The 16,409-nt window shown below is 46.9% G+C and overlaps 1 protein-coding gene across 1 annotated transcript in view; it reads right to left on the reverse strand.

Moving 5' to 3' along the window:
* The window catches only part of CATSPERD (cation channel sperm associated auxiliary subunit delta), a 47,394-nt gene that overhangs the window by 26,041 nt on the left and 4,944 nt on the right, over positions 1 to 16,409 (reverse strand). The window contains exons 4-8 of the mRNA XM_058537907.1: positions 11,990 to 12,062; positions 10,915 to 11,029; positions 7,461 to 7,528; positions 5,695 to 5,808; positions 177 to 260 (exon numbers count right to left, since the gene is read on the reverse strand). Of these exons, the coding sequence (XP_058393890.1) occupies positions 177 to 260; positions 5,695 to 5,808; positions 7,461 to 7,528; positions 10,915 to 11,029; positions 11,990 to 12,062 (454 nt within the window). The remainder of the gene's footprint in view (positions 1 to 176; positions 261 to 5,694; positions 5,809 to 7,460; positions 7,529 to 10,914; positions 11,030 to 11,989; positions 12,063 to 16,409) is intronic.

Consider the following 16,409-nt stretch of genomic DNA (forward strand, 5'->3'; position numbering starts at 1 on the left):
AGTAGGTAAATGGATAGATGGATGGATGGATGAATGGATGGATGGGTACATGGATGGACAGGTGAATGAAAAGCTAGATGGATTTCAGATATGAAGATCAAAGCATGAGTTTTAACAAAAACCTGGCTTGGGGCAAAGGTCACTTAAGTAGTCCTTCCCGGTCCAAGGTTACTCACCTTCCCTTGATCAATGAGAAGCAGCCCGACCTGTGACAAGGAGTGAAAGTAGAAGGCCCCACCCAGAGATCCGACTAGTTCTGCCTGTGAAATAAACAAAAAAAATATCTCATGTGCATAAATTACAAACACGTGTTGGAGTCTCAATTTAACTCCAGGTTATCTAATAAGCTAAACGGAAGGAAAGCCTTTCTTATTATGATCCATTTCCCCTCCGTGGCAATGTGGCTTGTAGGGGAGAACCTTGAACAGAGACAGCTTTGTGTCGGGGTGTTGGAGGAAGTGGCCTGGCCCAGACTGCTAGGTGCCTGTCTAACTCCTTCCCTCCTGCCTACGTCCCTCATTCCTGATTTTTGACTCGTCAGCAAAGCTCCTAGCAGCCAACTTGGAGCATGCGACAAGAGCCCTGACCTAGGGACAGTGGCACAGCTTGCCACAGCAGCCCCACTGGCTACCTCCAGACTTCCTTCAGGGAAGAGAGAAGACCACTATCTCATCTAAGCCTCTGTTACTTGGGGGAGTTTTTGATTACACGCAGTGCTGTGGATTGAATTGTGTACCCCCAAATTCGTATGTTGAAGCCCTAACCCCCATCTTAGTCCGTTTGGGCTGCTGTAACAAAATGCCACACACAGGGCGGCTTATAAACAATAGGAATTTATTGCTCCCAGTTCTGGAGGCTGGAAGTCCGAGATCAAGGTGCCAGCGTGGTTGGGTGAGGGCCCTCTTGCGGGTCACAGACTTCTTGCTGTGTCCTCACGTGGTGGAAGGGCATGAGCAAGCTCCCTGGGCTCTGTTACAAAGGCTCTGATCCCATGCATGAGGGCTCCCCCTTCACGATCTAAGTACCTCCCAAAGGCCCCACCTCCTAACACCATCACACCAGGCATTAGGATTGCAACACATGAATTTTGGGGGTGACACAAGCATTCAAACCATAGCACCCCCAAAGTGATGGCATTTGGAGGTGGGGCCTTCAGGAGGTAATGAGGTTTAGATGAGGTCATGAGGGTGGGACCCTCATGATGGGACCAGTGTCCTTATAAGGAGAGACACCAGAGTGTGTGTGCTCTCTCTCTCTCCACCACGTGAGGACACAGTAAGAAGGCTGCCATCTGTAAGCCAGGAAGAGAGCCCTCACCAGGAACCGAGTCAGCCAGCACCTTGATCTTGGACTTTCTAGCCTCCAGAACTGCGAGAAATAAATGTCTGTTGCTTAAGTCACCCAGTTTGGGATTTGTTATGGCAGCCTGAGCCGACTAAAACATACAGTCAGTCTATCCCAGTTCAACCAGCACAGGTGGCAAGATTTCCTGGTGGCCCATCTGTCACCTCCCGATCAGCCACCCCGACTCCTTCTTCCCTGCAGGCAGAACCCCAAGGGGGCCTTGATCTCAAGGGATGAAGCATGATTGCTCTGGACCACACCCAGCAGTCTCAGCCCCATGGCCGTGGACTGAGATGGGATGGTGCGTGATTCAGCTCTGGCTGGTGGGAGGGGAGGGCGAGTCTTCTGGAATGAAAAGACAAAGCCCGTCGGCCGTCTTCCTGCCGACAAGGGAGATGTGATGGCTGGAGATGAGCACTCAGCTTGCGGTGTGGTGATGATGGCCTACAGGCTGAGCGGGGCGGATCTTCAGCTGGTCTGTTCCAGCTGTGGAAACACTGAAATAGCTCTGGAGCGGCTGTAAGCACCCGTCTCCGAAGCACGCCTGGGAGACACACACAGGAGGCTGTATGCGTTCCCTGTGGCTGCTGTAACAAATGACCACAAGCTTAGTGGCTTAAATCAGCACAGACTTATTCTCTTACACTTCTGGAGGTCAGAAGTCCATGATGGGTTTCATGGGGCCAAAATCCAGGTGTTGGCAGGGCTGGTTCCTTCTGGAGGCTCTAGAGGAGAATCTGTTCCTCACCTTTTCCAGCTTCCAGAGGCGCCTATGCTCCTTGGCTCGTGGTCCCTTCCTCCATCTTCAAATCCAGGAGCATAGAGTCTTCCAATCTCTCTCTCTCTCTCTCTGACTCTGCTTCTATCATCCATCTCCTTCTCTGACTCTGACCCTCCTACCTCCCTCTTATAAGGATCCTTGTGATTATGTTGGGCCCGCGTGGATAATCCCTCATCTCAAGATTCTTAACTTAATCCCCCCTGGTTCTGGGGACTCAGGGGTAGACATCTTTAGGGGGCCCATTATTCTGCTGAGCACAGAGACCCCTCCCTCGACCTTCCCATAATCAGGCAACTACGGGATTAACGGCTGGCACAGGAGGGGACACCAGGTCTTGCTTCATCATGGGGGCCAGCGTCCATTCTGACTGGACAGTGCCCATGCCACACGGTCCCCATGATTAGGGTTTTGAATGTCATGGATCCTGACGCTAAGGATGCTGGAGCAGAAACACAGGGTGATTCTGGACCCCTGGGAGCACTGCTGAATGGGGCTGCCTACATCTTGGACGAGAAAGGAGGTGAAAACTTGCCTCCATGAGAGTCAAAATTCCATACATTTCTTGCAAAGCAAAACTACACTAAGATATCACCTTACACTCGTTAGAATGGCTATAATCACCAAGACAAAAAATAATAAATGCTGGAGAGGTTTTGGAGAAAAGGGAACCCTCATTCACTGCTGGTGGGAATGCAAACTGGTGCAGCCTTTATGGAAAACAGTATGGAGATTCCTCAAAAAATTAAAGCTAGAAATGCCTTATGATCCAGCTATCTCGCTACTGGGTGTCTAGCCAACGAACCTGAAATCAACAATCCAAAGAGGCTTATGCACCCCTATGTTCACTGCAGCATTATTCACTATAGCCAAGACATGGAAGCAACCCAAGTGTCCCTCGACTGATGAGTGGATAAAGAAGACGTGGTATATATATACAATGGAATACTACTCAGCCATAAACAAAGACAAAATCGTCCCATTGGCAACAACATGGATGGACCTGGAGGGTATTATGTTAAGCGAAATAGGCCAGACAGAGAAAGACAAACACCACATGATTTCACTCATACGTGGAAGATAAGCTAACACACAGACAGAGAGAACAGTTTGGTGGTTACCAGGGGCAAGAGGGGTGGGGGGTGGGCACAAGGGGTAAAGGGAGGCATTTATATGGTGACTGACAAACAACAATGTACAACTAAAATTTCACAATGTTATAAACTATTACGACATCAATAAAAAAAATTCCAGACATTTCTTATCAGCTTGGCGATTTCCCCCTCCAACTGCCGAGGCCAACGTGCAGGTGTGGAGGCAGAAAAGGCACTGCAATGACTTCCAGAGAGTAGAGGACAACGGGACATCTGAGCAGGACACAGGAGTCCAGGAGGACAAGTGGAGCTAGCTACGGTCCTGGCCTCAGCCGTCCTGACCCCAGCCATTCCCGGAGTCCACACTCAGAAATGGACCTTCGGGCCGGCCCCGTGGCTTAGCGGTTAAGTGTGCGCTCTGCTGCTGGCGGCCCGGGTTCAGATCCTGGGCGCGCACTGATGCACCACTTCTCCAGCCATGCTGAGGCCGTGTCCCACATACAGCAACTAGAAGGATGTGCAGCTATGACATCCAACTATCTACTGGGGCTTTGGGGGAAAAAATAAATAAATAAAACTTTAAAAAAAAATAAAAAAGAAACGGACCTTCCCTTTGCTCTCGAAATGACTGTAAGAACCACCACCACAACCACACACACACACAGAGCAAAAAGACTATGGTATTAACAATTGGTATTAAAAGACATCAAGGAGAAGACTGAACCCCACTCTGGGACTTTACTGCCTCTCCTGGGGAGGGGTTAGTACGTTTTTGGTCGTGCACAGGTTGGTGGTGTTGTGTTGGGTGGAATTATGACCTTGTAATAAAGATCTAGTGTCTTTATCTGGAGATTGTGGTTGAAGGAGATGCGTATGGGCATCCAGTTGACGCGGGGTGGATTTGTGACGGTGAATTCTGTGTGCCAACTTGACTGGGCTAAGGGAGGCCCAGAGAGCTGGTAGAACATTATTTTGGGGTGTCCGTGAGGGAGTTTCTGGAAGAGATTAGCATTTATTCAGTAGACTGAGTACAGAAGATCTGCTTTCCCCAGTGTGGGTGGATGTCATCTAATCCATCGGGGGCCCGAATAGAACAGAAAGGTGGAGGAAGGGTGAATTTGCTCTCTCTTCCTGAGCTGGGATGTCCATCTTTTGCTGCCCCTGGACACGAGAGCTCCTGGTTCTCGGGCCTTCGGACTCAGAAGGAATTACACAGCCAGGCTTCCTGGGTCTCCAGCTTGCAGATGGCAGATTGTGGGGCTTCTCAGACTCCATAACCACGTGAGCCAGTTCCCATAATAAATCTCCTCTTCTATAGATTTATATACATTTCTTATTGGTTTTGTTTCCCTGGAGAACCCTAATACAATTGGGGATTTTAATGATGAGAGTTTTCAACTGAGCACAAACGTTAACTCTGGGTCCTTCTAGTTTTGAACGAAAGTATGTGGCCAGTTAGGTTTTAGGCTTCATTGGGCCTCCTGGGCAGGGCCGAGAAACCAGATTTGGGATGTGATCAGAACTGGAGAGCGGAGTAGACTCTGTCTGCATTCCTTTGGATGTACTGCCCAAGTGTCTAGGGGTGAAGCCATTCTCTGCGTCGGAATAAAACGTGCTTACCCCCTTAGCTACCCATGGATCCTGTCCACTTCAGCTGTTCCAATCCCAGCTCTGCCAAGCTGTGTGGCCTTGGCAAAGCTCCTGCACCTCTCTGAGCCTTTGTCCCTGTATTACTTTCCTCGGGCTGCCATAATAAAATGCCACATACTGGGGGGGCTTAAAACAACAGAAATGTAATGTCATGGAAGCCAGAAGTCTGAAATCAAGATGTGGGTAGGGCTGGTTCCTTCTGGAGGCTTGGAGGAAGAAAGCACGCCATACTTCTCTCATAGCTTCTGGTTTGCCAACCGTCCTTGGCTTGCAGCTACATCAGTCGAATCCTGCCTCCATCTTCACAAGGCCGTCTTCTCTGTGTGCATCTCTCCGTGTCCTCTCCTCTTTGTAGGAGGACCCCAGTCATTGGATTCAGGACCCACCCTAATCCAGTATGACCTCATCTTATCTTAACTAATTACATCTGCAAAGACCCTATTTCCAAGTCAGGTCACATTCTGAGGTTCTGGGTGGACAACAATTTGGGGAGGGGGGATTCTTATTCAACCCAGTAAAGCTCTCTCATCTGTGAAATGGGGTGATGACAGCACATGATGGTTCTGATCTTTCGGAGGGCCTGCGGTTAAGTGTCACTATTAAAATGCAGCCTTTTCTGTGACCCCAGCTTTTTGTCAGCACTCCATAAACAGTCTCCTCTCCTAACTTCGTAATCTCCCTTGCCAGCTCTTTTGATCTGGAAGTTTCCCTGCCCTCCCGGCCAGCTGATGTCTTCAAGAGAAAAAAGCCCCTGTTCACCCACTGCCAGCGAATTCCTCCAGCCACAGAGATATTTTTATGTTCACTTTCTTAGCAAATTCAAGGTACCTGTCTTTCAAGGGCAAACTTCTGAAATCTGTATCCCCAGGTAGTTGAGAAATAGATGTTGGTCTGAGGTATCTGGTCTCCACGCAAATAAGCGAAAACCGAATCACTTATGTCCTGGAAGAACACACACATAAAATAGTCTCTTTAAAAGGAGATAGAGGCTGGTGGGATTGGGGAGATGTGGTTTAGGGTACAAACTTGCAACTAGTACCTAAATTAAGTTCTGGAAATCCAACATACAGCATAGTGATTATAGACAACAATACTGTAGTATAAACTTCAAAGTTGCTAAGAGACTAGATCTTAATTGTTCTCACCACAAAAAAGAAGTGGTAATTATGTTACATGATGGAGGTGTTAGCTAATGTGACAGTGGTAATCATGTTGCAATATATAAATGTATCAAATCAACACGTTGTATACCTTAAACTTACACAATGTTGCATGTCAATCATATCTCAATTAAAAAGGGGGGTGAGATAGATGCCATTGATCAGACTCCTGGGCATTTATCCCAGAAAAATGAAAACTTATGTCCACACAAAAATGTGTACACGAATGTTCACAGCAGCTTTGTTTTTTTTTTTTTTTTAATAATTTTATTTATTTATTTTTTCTCCCAAAGCCCCAGTAGATAGTTGTGTGTCATAGCTGCACATCCTTCTAGTTGCTGTATGTGGGACGCGGCCTCAGCATGGCTGGAGAAGCGGTGCGTCGGTGCGCGCCCGGGATCCGAACCCGGGCCGCCAGCAGCGGAGCGCGCACACTTAACCGCTAAGCCACGGGGCCCGCCCAGCAGCTTTATTTGTGATAGCCAAAAAGTGGAAACCAAAATTCTGGTACATCCATACTGTGGAATATTACTCGGCAATGAAAAGGAATGGACTAGAGAGATACTCAACAAATTGGATGAGTCTCCAGAGAATTTTGCTGAGAAAAGCTAATCCCAAAAGGTTACATATTGAATGATCCCATGTATATAACATTCTTGAAGTGATAAAATTATAGAGATGCAGAACCGATTAGTGGTTGTCTTGGGTTAGGGACGGGGTGGAAGCAAGGAGGTACAGAGAGCTTTGGGGCGATGGGACAGTCTAGTGTTTTGATGACAGCAGTGGTTCCGTGACCTTACACATGTGATAGAATGGCACAGACTAGACACACACATTGTATCCATGTCAGTTTCCTGGTTTTTGTAACATACTATAGTTATGTAAGATGTAACCATTGGGGGAAGCTGGGGGAACGGTACATGGGATTCTCTGCTATTTTTTTAACTTCCTGAGGAGTCTATAATTATTTCAAAATAACAACCTAGGGGCCTGCCCTGTGGCATAGTGGTTAGGTTTGGCGCGCTCTGCTTCGGCAGCCCAGGTTTGCAGGTTCGGATCTACGGCACGGACCTACACCACTTGTCAGCCATGCTGTGGCAGCGATCCATATATAAAAAGTGGAGGAAGAATGGCATAGATGTTAGATCAGGGCAAATCTTCCTCAGCAAAAAAAAAAAAAAAGTTCTTGGGTTCAAAATAACAAGTTAGAGAAAAGAAGACAGACGGATATCTTCATGGTGTGTCAGCCAGTTCATCTGAAAGTAGCTTCAGAGCCCCTCCCATATCTGAGGTCCTCTTCTGACCCCTGGGGAAATAACACTGCCCAGGGCCATCATGGTCCCAGCCCTCAAGGCTTACAGTGCCCTAATTTCCACTCACAATTATCTGTGCTCGGGGCAGAGTGAAAAATGACGGACCACACCCAGTACTTACCACACAAGAGGGATGTCCACTGTAACAACAATTGTCACCAGAAATATGAGAGACAGGGTGCTCTATGCCTGAAAGGAAAAGGCCATTTAAAAACTGTGTGAGTTCCTTGAAGTTCAGAGGGAAGGTTAGAGCAGAGTTTCTCAGCCTTGACACTACTGAGATTTGGGGCCAGATTGTTCCAGATTGTGGGGACCGTCCTGGGAGCACTGTAGGATGTTTTGCAGCATCTCTGCTTCTACTGACTAGATGCCATTAGCACCCTCCTCCAGTCTTGACAACCCCAAATATCTCCAGACCTTGCCCAGTGTCATCTGGGGGGCAGCACTGGCCTGGGTTGAGAAACACTGGTTTTGCAGAAACTCTTTTAGGACGCCACCAAAATTGCAGGAAGGGCTCCCTTCTCTTGGTGAGGTAATCTTTGATTCCGTTTTAAAAGCAGAAGCTTTGGCTACAAAGAAAACATCAACATGGCCAAAAAGCCCATGAAAAGATGCTCGACATCACTAATCATTAGGGAAATGCAAAGCAAAACCACAGGGAGACACCACCTCACGTCCATTAGGACGGCTATCGTCAAGGAAACAGAAAGCAACAGGTGTTGGAGGATGTGGAGAAATCGGGACCCTCGTGCACTGTTGGTAGGAATGTGAAATGATGCCGCTGCTGTGGAAAGCGGGATGGCGGTTCCTCAAAAAATTCAAAATAGAGATCCAGTAATTCCGCTTCTTGGTATGTACCCCAAAGAATTAAAAGCAGAGACTCAAGGAAATATCTGTACATGCATGTTCAAAGCAGTATTATTCACAATTGCTAAAATAAGGAAGCAACCCAAGTGTCCATCAATGCATGAATGGATAAACAAGATGTGGTCCATCCATACAATGGAATATTATGCTGCCTTGAAAAGAAAGGACATTCTGGCACCTGCTACAACATGGATGAATCTAGAGAATATGATGCTCAGTGAAATAAGCCTGACAAAGAAGTACAAATACTGTGTGATCCACTCATAGGAGGTCCCTAGAGGAGTCACATCCACAGAGACAGAAAGCAGGATGATGGGGGCCAGGGGCTGGGGGAGGAGGATGGGGAGATAGCTCATTGGATGCTGTTAAAGAAATTGATGGAGAGAAGAGAAAGGACAGAGACTAGACTGACTTACATTACAAGGAACCCTGATGGTTCCTCAAAAAGTTGCATATGGAGTTGCCATCTGACTCAGCAATTCCACTCCTAGGTGTCTACCCAAGAGAATTGAAACATATGTCCACACAAAACCTCGTACATGAATGTTCACAGCAGCACGATTCACAATGTCCAAAAGGAGGAAACAACCCAACATCCACCAGCTGATGAGTGGATAAACAAAAGTGGTCCATCCATACAATGGAATATTACTCAGCCATGAAAAGGAGTAAAGCCCTGACACAGCTACAACATGATGGACCTCGAAAACAATATGCTAAGTGAAAGAAGCCAGACGCAGAAGGCCACATATTGTACGATCCCATTCATATGAAATATCCAGACTAGGCAAAGCCATAGAGACAGAAAGCGTATTAGCGGTTGTCAGGGGCTGGGGGTGGGGAGTGAGGAATGACTGCTTAATGGGGATGGGGTTTCTTTTGGGGTGATGAAAACGTTCTGGATCTTGATAGTGGTGATGGTTGCACCACATTGTGAATGTTCTAAATGCCCCTGAATTGTACACTTTAAAATGGTGAGTTTTGGGGCCGGCCCCGTGGCTTAGCGGTTAAGTGCACGTGCTCCACTACTGGCGGCCCGGGTTCGGATCCCGGGCGCGCACCGATGCACTGCTTCTCCCGCCATGCTGAGGCCGCGTCCCACATACAGCAACTAGAAGGATGTGCAACTATGACATACAACTAACTACTGGGGCCTTGGGGAGAAAAAGGAGAAAAAAAAAAGGGGGCGGGGAGGATTGGCAATAGATGTTAGCTCAGGGCTGATCTTCCTCACAAAAAATAAATAAATTAATTAATTAAATAAAACGGTGAGTTTTATGTGAATTTTATGCCCTCTTCTCCCAAAAAGGAAAAAGAGCCATGAGCTGCGGGAGAGAAAAGAACTGAACTGGAAGGTCGGGGGGGAGCTGGAGAGGATGGGGGAGTGAAGTAAGAGCCAGCAGCATGGGCACATTTTGGAGGGAGCCAGGGGGAGGCAGAGAGAGTAAGGAAGAGTTTTAGGCAAGTTCTGTCAAGAGTGGGTTGATTGATGTTTTGGGGGCAGATTCCTATTTGGTTTGGATGCGACAAATTGGTGAGACCAGACCAAGACTGGCCCCCGGGGCAGCCAGCTTTACTTGGGTTATAGACATTCTCTATGGGCCCATTCCACACTGCATTTATACACAGTATCCACGCCGAGGGCTTGAAACATTCCGAGTATCAATTTGCTGAAGATCACCCGACCACCTTGTTGAGTCTCCCTGGAACACTGTCATGAAAAGTAAGACCGAGGCTGAACTAAGGCGTGACCCTCTGCCCTGCTTCTCTGTCCCCTCAGGGGGCTGTGATCAATTCCCCAGCCCGGGGTTCAGCAGGCACCTCATGGACGCCGCATTGACTGGGGAAGGGCCCCTCTTGTGGCGCCCACAATCTTCCGCCCAAACTGATACAAGCATAGCAAACGAAGAATGAATGGCCAGATGGCGATCTACCAACCCAGGGGTTCTTGATGGAGGGGATTTTGACCCTCAGGGAACACTGGGCGATGTCTGGGGACGTTTTTGTTGTCAGAACTTGGGGGTGCTCCTGGCATCGAGTGGGTGGGGGCCAGGGACGCTGCTCAACCCCCCACCGTGCCCAGGACGGACCCCCATCACGGAGAAAGATCTGGCCCTGAATCTCAGCACTGCCAGGGTTGAGAAAACTCGTCCTGATCTCTTTCTCACCAGAATGAGTACCCAAGTGCTCTCTCGCCCTTCTTCCCTTTTCCTGGCAAAGAGAAGGCCATCCCTCTGCTTTTCTGAAGAATGCCATCTCCCTGTCTCCATTCTTGACCTCATCTCCTTGCCTCCTCCATCAGGGGTCTCTTTCTCTCTCTTCATAAAGCTTCCCTTCTCTACTCTCCCCTGTCCCTAATGTGAAGTAGGTGGGATTGAATATGCCCATCCCCCAGCCTTGTCACCAAGCATCTAGGAGTCACTCTCCGCCTCCCCGTCCTCCCCGACATCCACCTCATCGCAGCTCCCGTTGAGCTCTCTCTCTGGCCTCAACCAATCGGAGCAGGTTTTTGTGCTTGTAACTACAACTCCCGCCGGAAACACTCGGTTCCCACCCTCCGGGATGGGGGGCATTTGAATTTTAAAGGAGAAGGTAATGTCCAAGGGTTGACATCCAGGAAGCAGTATTGTTTGTGCTTCTGAAATTAATAACCTCTTCTCTGATGTTGGCTGAACTCAAACAAAATACAAAACACAAAACACATGTACCTACAGAGGCATTCCAGGAATTGGCTTCATAATCATAAATATAGACTTTTTGGTTCACTACTAAGAGCAATACTGAACCGGCAAAATGGGCTGAAGTTACTTCTGGTGTGCCAACCTAAAAATAACGATATGTATCAGTAAGTACATCTTTTTGGACACGGATTCAGAAAGCAATACTTCTAGATACGCAACTAAAAGAAGTCTGCGCCAGCAAGAGTTTGGTTCCTAGATATTGGGAACTATGTGTCCTGGGGTCGGCTGGAACCCAAATGGGGAGGTTGAAATAGGTTTTTTAACTTCAGATAACTAAACCCACTTCATCTTCTTCTATCAAACCCTCTGAGGATAAAGCCTAACGTGTAAATGATGAATGATGAGCATAACTGATAAATGTGTCGCTTATAAGAGAAATGCTGGTGTTTTAATAGATGGCAAAGCCTTCTTTACCAGCAGTAGAATTTCTTGAATTTCTAGAAATTCTGACAACAGTAGAATTTCTCAGGATAGTTACTGAGGGGGTGAAGGTTTTTCTGTTTTGCTTTAGGATGATTTAGGGAGGCCCTGAAATTAGTGCGTGTAATCTATTCACAACACACAACCAATTGTAAGGAGCATTTGCAACAATTCTGCCTCCTTTTTCAGGAAAAAAAAAAAGAGGCTCTTATGGTAGGAAGGGCAGGATAGAATCAGCCCTTCTTTTGCTTAGAAATTGTTCTCAGGGCCGGCCCCGTGGCTTAGTGGTTAAGTGCGCGCACTCCGCTGCTGGCGGCCCCGGTTCGGATCCTGGGCGCACACCCACGCACCGCTTCTCCGGCCATGCTGAGGCCGCGTCCCACATACAGCAACTAGAAGGATGTGCAGCTATGACATGCAACTATCTCCTGGGGCTTTGGGGGTGAAAAAATAAATAAATAAAATCTTTAAAAAATAAAAAAAAAGAAATTGCTCTCAATGTCTTTAAGAGGAGAACACTGTAAAATACACCCCCAAACGAACAAAAACAAACTAGTGCAAAATTTCCCTCTGAGCATTACTTATTTCAAGCATCCGTCAGATTCTTTGGCAAAATAATTACCTGCAGTGACGTAGGGATGGAAAATGGAGGGAGACTACTGCCAAAGTTATCTCTCGTGAAAAAAACTTTCCTTCTGGAATAAATGACAAAAGTGGTGAATTAGGACAATGTTACACAAGAAAAAAGACAATGGCGGGCTCTCTAAAAATGTCCCATTCAAACAAAATTCCTTTTTAAACAAGGAACCATTTAGGTTTTCTCTATTTATTTCTGCATGAGTCAACCTCTGTAGTCCGGGTATTCGACTTCTTGAAATAACATTATTTTAAAAGCGTGACCACGTCAAATATAAAATTGCACAAAGCGTACATTAAGTGACAGCTTCTCTTCCCCAGGATGAACTTCAGTTTTGTCATTTATATGGCTCTAATCCCACTAAAGTAAAGGGTTGCAGATCAGGAATGCGTATATAAGAAGGAAACAATTTATTCCTTCATGCAGGAAACTTTTATGACGTGAAAGGCCATCCATGAACATGGTATACCCAGGGCTCCTCTTGCCCCTTCCAGAAGAGTTTTATGGTTTTAGACAGAGAGGAGTTGCTGAGTTAATGCCTACTTATATTGAAGTTTTTGTTGCCATTGTGAATAATATTTTTCATAATTGCCTTTTCGAATCAGTCATGGCTGGTTTACAAGAGAGCTATTGATGTGTTTAACATCTGTCTCGTATTTGGCCAACTTGCTGCATTTAGTTATTACTCCCAGCAGTTGATACTCTTGGATTTGGCAAATGTTTCTTTCTTTCCAACTGTGTTTTGTGTTTCATATCTTCTTTGTCATATTGCAATGGCTGGGACCTCCGATACAAAGTTGAATGGGAGTGGTTACAATTCTCCTGGTTATTTTTAACTTCATAGTGTCTCTTTTACAGGGTTAAATACTTTCAGCACATATCCCGTTGACCTCCAAACCAACAAAACATTGGGGGAGGGAGGAACCCTGAAGCATGAATTGTGGAATATTATTATTCTTATTTATTTGTTTGTTTGTTTCTACTTTAGAACCTGTCATTGAGGTGAGTTTCTTAAACAAAAGTTTCCTGAACCACAATAAGGTTCCTACCTAATTTGACCTTTTCTTTTTTTTTAAACAAACTCTATTTTATTCATTCATTTAGCACACATTTATTGAATACCATGCTTTGGGGACACAAAGACAACCAAACATAGTCTCCGCCCACAAGACTTTCTTTAATTCACTAGAAAAAAATATGAAGAAAGGAGTTTGGGATTGAAATAAATATATAGTGGCTCACTTTTTCCAGAAACCGAGCTAAGAATCCAGAAGTAAGTAACAAGAAGCTTCAGAACGTGCAAAATTGACACCACATAGTTTGTAGACTAAAGGTCAAATACTTTACTAATATGCTTTCCTGTGAATTCCACGTGGTCTGGTTTTAGGCACAATTTAAAAAGAGTAAATAAGAGAGTGGGGGACCCTCATGACAGTCTTGCAAAAGACTGTCATGCTGACGACAACAAAAGGTGATGGCTGGCAGCAACCGAGAGAAAAGAGGAAAAAAATTAAAGTTAGATATGTCGAGGCTGGCCCGGTGGCACAGTGGTTAGGTTCGCATGCTCCGCTGCGTTGGCCCGGGGTTCGCAGGCTCGGATCCCGGGTACGCACCGATGCACTGCTTGTCAAGCCATGCCGTGGCGGCGTCCCATATAAAGTAGAGGAAGATGGGCACAAATGTTAGCCAGGGCCAGTGTTCCTCAGCAAGAAGAGGAGGATTGGCATGGATGTTAGCTCAGGGCTGGTCTTCCTCACACACACACACACACAAAGATATGTCATGGGGCCGGCCCCATAGCCTAGTGGTTAAGTTCAGCATGCTCCGCTTTGGTGGCCCAGGTTCGGTTCCCAGGCACAGACCTACACCACTTGTTGGCAGCCATGCTGTGGCGGCGACCCACATACAAAATGGAGGAAGACTGGCACGGAGGTTAGCTGATGGCCAATCTTCCTCAGCAAAAAAAAAAAAAAAGGTCATAATGTTATAGCAAAAGATAACGGCCAATCCAAAATACGACGGCTGCTGCCGGCATCCACCAGGCCACTTGCCTACTCAGAAAACTCGAATGGCCGTCTACATCCTCAAGGATCAAGGGCGAAGATTCTTAACCATCTACAGGGTGGCCCACAGTCTGAACTCTACCTGTCTCTCTACCCAGGACTTCTTACCCTCAGCACTATTGACATTGGGGTCAGCTACTTCTCTCTTGTGGGGGGCTGTCCTGTGCACTGCAGGATGCTGACTAACATCCCTGGCCTCCACTCACTAGATGCCAGTAGCACGTCCCAGCCGTGACAACCAAAAGGTTGCCCCAACCTCCCCTGGGGGGCAGAATCATCCCCAGTTGAGAATCACTGCCCTGGTCACCCCTATCACCACCTTGGACTTGCATTTCACACTCCATATTGTGTCTTTCCTTCATGCCACCTGATACTGTCTATTCCCTCTGAGGCCAACTCCCATTCAGCCTTGGAGGCACTCAGTCCTTACGCTGGAAGACAGGAAGTCCAACTCTTAGCCAAGTAGAGCTCTGTGTCCTTCTCCAGGCTGATACCCCACTGTTGCTCCCCAGTCGAGGCCCCTCGACTCAATTTGTTGCCTCTCTGACCTTCCCCAGTCATCCTGATGGGCTGCAATCTTACCTGGGTTTCCATTAGTCCCAGATGCTCTTTCCTCCATGCAGCCTTCCTTGATTTCTCCACAACCCCTCCTCCTCTGGGCTGCCAGAGTGCCGTGTACCACTCTCAGAACCCTATCTCCCTCCAACGCCGCCTCCCTGGGCTCTCGCTGGACCACAGCCTCAGCCCCTCACTTGTGTCCGTCTGCTGTCCCATCTCTCCGCTTCCTATTCTGCATCCTGTGAAATCTGATCCTGTCACACCCCTGCTGCATCGCTGATGGCTTCCCACTAGAGATAAACTGGAATCCAAATTCATCACCATGGCTCACAAAGCTCCATGCGATCTGATACTGTTGATATCTCCCTTCACTCTGCCCCCTGGATCAATGCACCTTAGCTGTTCCTCCAACAGTCAAGCAAGGTCCTGCCTCAGGGCCTTTGCACATGCTGCCCCTGCTGCGTATAATGTTCTTCCTCTTGCCTGCAAGGGGAAAGGACACCCCAGGCAGAGGGACCAGCTGGGACAAAGACCTCAGGAAGGATATGCACTAGGAACATAAGTTATAATTGTAGGTTAACTTCCTCGAAACGACATCATTGTGTCTGAGAACACGTGTTGAACATTTTGACACATTCTGCCAAACTGTCCTCCACAGAAGGGGGACCCACTTAGCCTTATCCTTACTAACACAACAGGCAAAAACTGATAGAACAATTTTATTAAGCATTAGAGTTTCTCATTTCTGGAAGCTGTTGGAATCAGACCCTCTTTGACTCCAATGTATTCTGGGCATCAGGATACCACTTAAGCATGTTATGCTCTAAGCCAGGGGTCTGGCAAGTTTTTTTCTGTAAATGTCAGATAGGAAATCTTTTAGGGGCCACATGGCCTCTGTCTTGACCGTTCATAGAGCGAAAGCAGCCATGGACAATACGTCATTGAATGGACGCGGCTGTGTGCCAATAAAGCTTTATTTATGGACACTGAAATTTGAATTTCACGTCATTTTCACACATCACAAAATATGATTCTTCTTTGGATGTTTTTACATCATATCAAAATGTACAGTCTATTCTTAGCTCGCTGGCCGTACAAAATCAGATGGTGGGCTGGGATCTGGCCTGGGGGGCTGCAGTTTGAGCCCCCCGATCTAAAGCAGATGCAATGATGGAAATGTTCTATTTCTGAGCTGTCCAACATGGTAGCCACTAGCCACGCTGAGCGCTGAAATGTGGTTAGTTAGACTGTATGGATTTTGCCTGTCTAATTTTAATTAAAAATTTTTTGTTTGATTTTTTTTAAATTGTGGTAAAATACACACAACAAAATTTATGTGTTACAATTTATTTTACTTTAATTGTGGTAAAATATATATAACATAAAATTCACCATCTTAACCATTTTAAGTGCACAGCTCAGTGGCATTAAGCACATTCACATTGTTGTGCAGCCATCCCCACCATCCATCTCCAGAACTTTCCATCTTCCCAAACTGAGACTCTATCCCCCTGAAACACTGACTCTCTGTCCCCTGCCCCAGCCCCTGGCCCCACCATCCACTTTCTGTCTCTGTGGATGTGACTCCTCTGGGGGCCTCCTGTGAGGGGGTCACACAGTGTCTGTCCTTCTGTGTCTGGCTCAGGTCACTGAGCATCATGTCCTCAAGGTCCATCCACATTGGAGCAGGTGTCAGAACCTCCTTCCTTTTCAAGGCTGCATAATATTCCACACTGTGGATGGACCACGTGTGTTTATCCATCCATCGGTTGATAGGAAAGTTA

Source organism: Diceros bicornis, unplaced genomic scaffold, assembly GCF_020826845.1.
Source record: "Diceros bicornis minor isolate mBicDic1 unplaced genomic scaffold, mDicBic1.mat.cur scaffold_73_ctg1, whole genome shotgun sequence".
Lineage (NCBI taxonomy): Eukaryota > Metazoa > Chordata > Mammalia > Perissodactyla > Rhinocerotidae > Diceros > Diceros bicornis.